Raw genomic sequence first — 2,255 nt, 5'->3', positions numbered from 1 at the left:
GGCACCACAGGCTGTTTGGGTTTCAGGGCTGGCTGCTGCTTGATCCACAAGCTGGGATTTCAACACCGGCTGTGGAGGCATGGGTCTGGGTGTGGGAAACAGAACAGCCCGAGATAAAAGGATAAATGGGATCGATCATTTTCCTTTACACTCCAGTCACTCCCCGCATAGAGCAGGAGTTTTTTGCCTGCTGGGGGGCGGGGGATGGTGTAGGGTGTGGAAGTGAACCTTCCGAAACTCAGCGAGGCTTTTGCTCGGTTGCCTGCCTCTGGCGAGGGTGGTGGGCAGGGGGGTGCAGTGGTGCCCACCCCCAGACCTGGGCTGCAGGTCACACCACCTGGTGCCTGCATCCATCGGGGCCACCCACCGCCCTGGGAGTGGGGAAGGTGGGGAGGAAGGGGCAGGGGTACGACCAGGGTGGGCAGCGGGGATGGTACAAGGGGGGGGGGGCAAACGGGACGGCCAAGAGGCAACTGGAGAGAGAGCTCTGGGGGGACTGCTGAGCGGTGCGGGTGGGGGGTCCGGGAGGGCTGGGGGCGATAGAGTGGAGGGCGGGGAAGGGGCGGTACAGCCGGGGACGCTTCATCCAATGGGTGCCTCGGGATGCGCGCACGTTGCGGGGCGGCCACGGCGGTGGCGGGGCCGGTGGAGCCTTTAAGAGCCTCAGGAGGCCGTCCGCGCCCGTCACTGCTGGAGGAGCCGAGCCGGAGCCGAGTCGAGCCGGATCTTGCTCGAGTCGAGTCCCAGCCGAGTCCTCAGGCCGCCGGCCGTGCCTCCCATGCGCCTGCCGAGCATGTCCCAGCCCTTCCTCCTGGCGCCCATCGCTGAGTGCGCCCCGGAGCCCCCCGGAGCCCAGGTCCGGCTGGCGGTGCTGGGCGCCCGCGGCGTCGGCAAGAGCGGTGAGTGTAGGGAGATGTCCGCACCCCGTCCCCTGCCCATCCATCATTCTCTGGCCATCCATCATTCTCTGGCCATCTATCCCCTGTCCGTCCGTCCTGCCTAACGCGGCCGCTCTGTGTTTCAGCGATGATCGTGCGGTTCCTGACGAAGCGCTTCATCGGGGACTACGAGCCCAACACAGGTGAGCGGCGGGCGGCGGGGACCCCTGCGGCGGGCACCCCCACGGCCACGGGTGGGGCCTGACTGCTCTCTGCTCCCTAGGAAACCTTTACTCCCGGCTGGTCCATCTGGAGGGCGACCACGTTGCCGTGCAGATCCAAGACACGCCAGGATGCATCCAGGTACGGAGATCCTTTGGGTTGATCCGTTCTTCTCTGTCACTTAGAGGTTCAGATTTTGAGCCCTGGCTCCCTGGATGGCCAGGCTTAGTCTCTAAAAAAGAGCTCAAGCTTGCTTTTGGACCTGTTTAACGGTGCTGTCTATGTTACAGGCTCCATATTTTCACAACTTGATGTCAAGTTCCTGCTCTCTGTCTTAACACAGGTGCAGGAAGACTGCGTGCAAGTGCTGGACTCCCTATCCAGGTGTGTGAAGTGGGCAGAGGGCTTCCTCTTAGTCTACTCCATCACTGACTACAGCAGCTACCAGTCAGTCCAACCTCTCTACCAGCACATCCGCAAGGTCCACCCAGATGCCAGGACTCCCATCATCATTGTGGGGAACAAAGCAGACCTCCTTCATGCCAGGCAAGTGCAGGCAAAAGAGGGACTACAGCTGGCAAATGAACTGGGCAGCCTGTTCTTGGAAATCTCCACAAGTGATGACTCCCAAGGGGTTTGTGATGTTTTCCAGTATCTTTGCAAGGAGGTCAGCAAATTACAGCATGCCAGTAGCACAGACAAGAGGAGGTCATCCATCATCCCTCGTCCCAAATCTCCCAACATGCAAGATCTAAAGAGACGTTTCAGACAGGCTTTGTCTTCCAAAGTTAAATAACCCTCCCTGATGAGATCCTCTGTGACTCAATAGACTTTATTTTTGTAAACTAGATAATAAAAACCTTTATTTTTATACTAATGCCAGCAGTATGGAAGTAAGTATGCTGAAGCTTGTGATTTCCTTGCCATTCTCTCTTGTGTGACTGGTTGGGTTATTAAAAAAAAAAAAAAAAAAAAAAGCTGCATAGCAACTAAATAGAGGTAGTTGGAGAAGGGTTTTTTTTGCCAGGAGATTTTGCTTTCTGTTTTGGGCTGGGATTTGTTGTTTCACTCTGCTCAAATGACTTTTTTGGGTCTCAGTTTCCTGTTTGTAAAATGGAAATGCTGATGATGTAACACTCACCTGTCTTTATAAAA

At 56.6% G+C, this 2,255-nt stretch overlaps 1 protein-coding gene across 1 annotated transcript; it reads left to right on the top strand.

Moving 5' to 3' along the window:
* The first annotated feature begins 688 nt into the window (after nucleotides 1-688).
* Nucleotides 689-2,006, top strand: RASL11A (RAS like family 11 member A). Its single transcript, XM_008494910.2, has 4 exons — nucleotides 689-899; nucleotides 1,025-1,081; nucleotides 1,162-1,241; nucleotides 1,444-2,006. The coding sequence occupies exons 1-4, from the start codon at nucleotides 779-781 to the stop codon at nucleotides 1,894-1,896; spliced, it is 711 nt and encodes a 236-aa protein (XP_008493132.1). The 5' UTR covers nucleotides 689-778; the 3' UTR covers nucleotides 1,897-2,006.
* Nucleotides 2,007-2,255: the final 249 nt, after the last annotated feature.

Source organism: Calypte anna, chromosome 1 (assembly GCF_003957555.1).
Source record: "Calypte anna isolate BGI_N300 chromosome 1, bCalAnn1_v1.p, whole genome shotgun sequence".
Taxonomy (NCBI): Eukaryota; Metazoa; Chordata; class Aves; order Apodiformes; family Trochilidae; genus Calypte; species Calypte anna.
Note: the sequence above shows the minus strand (reverse complement) of the source record. Positions and strands in the feature narration are given on the sequence as shown.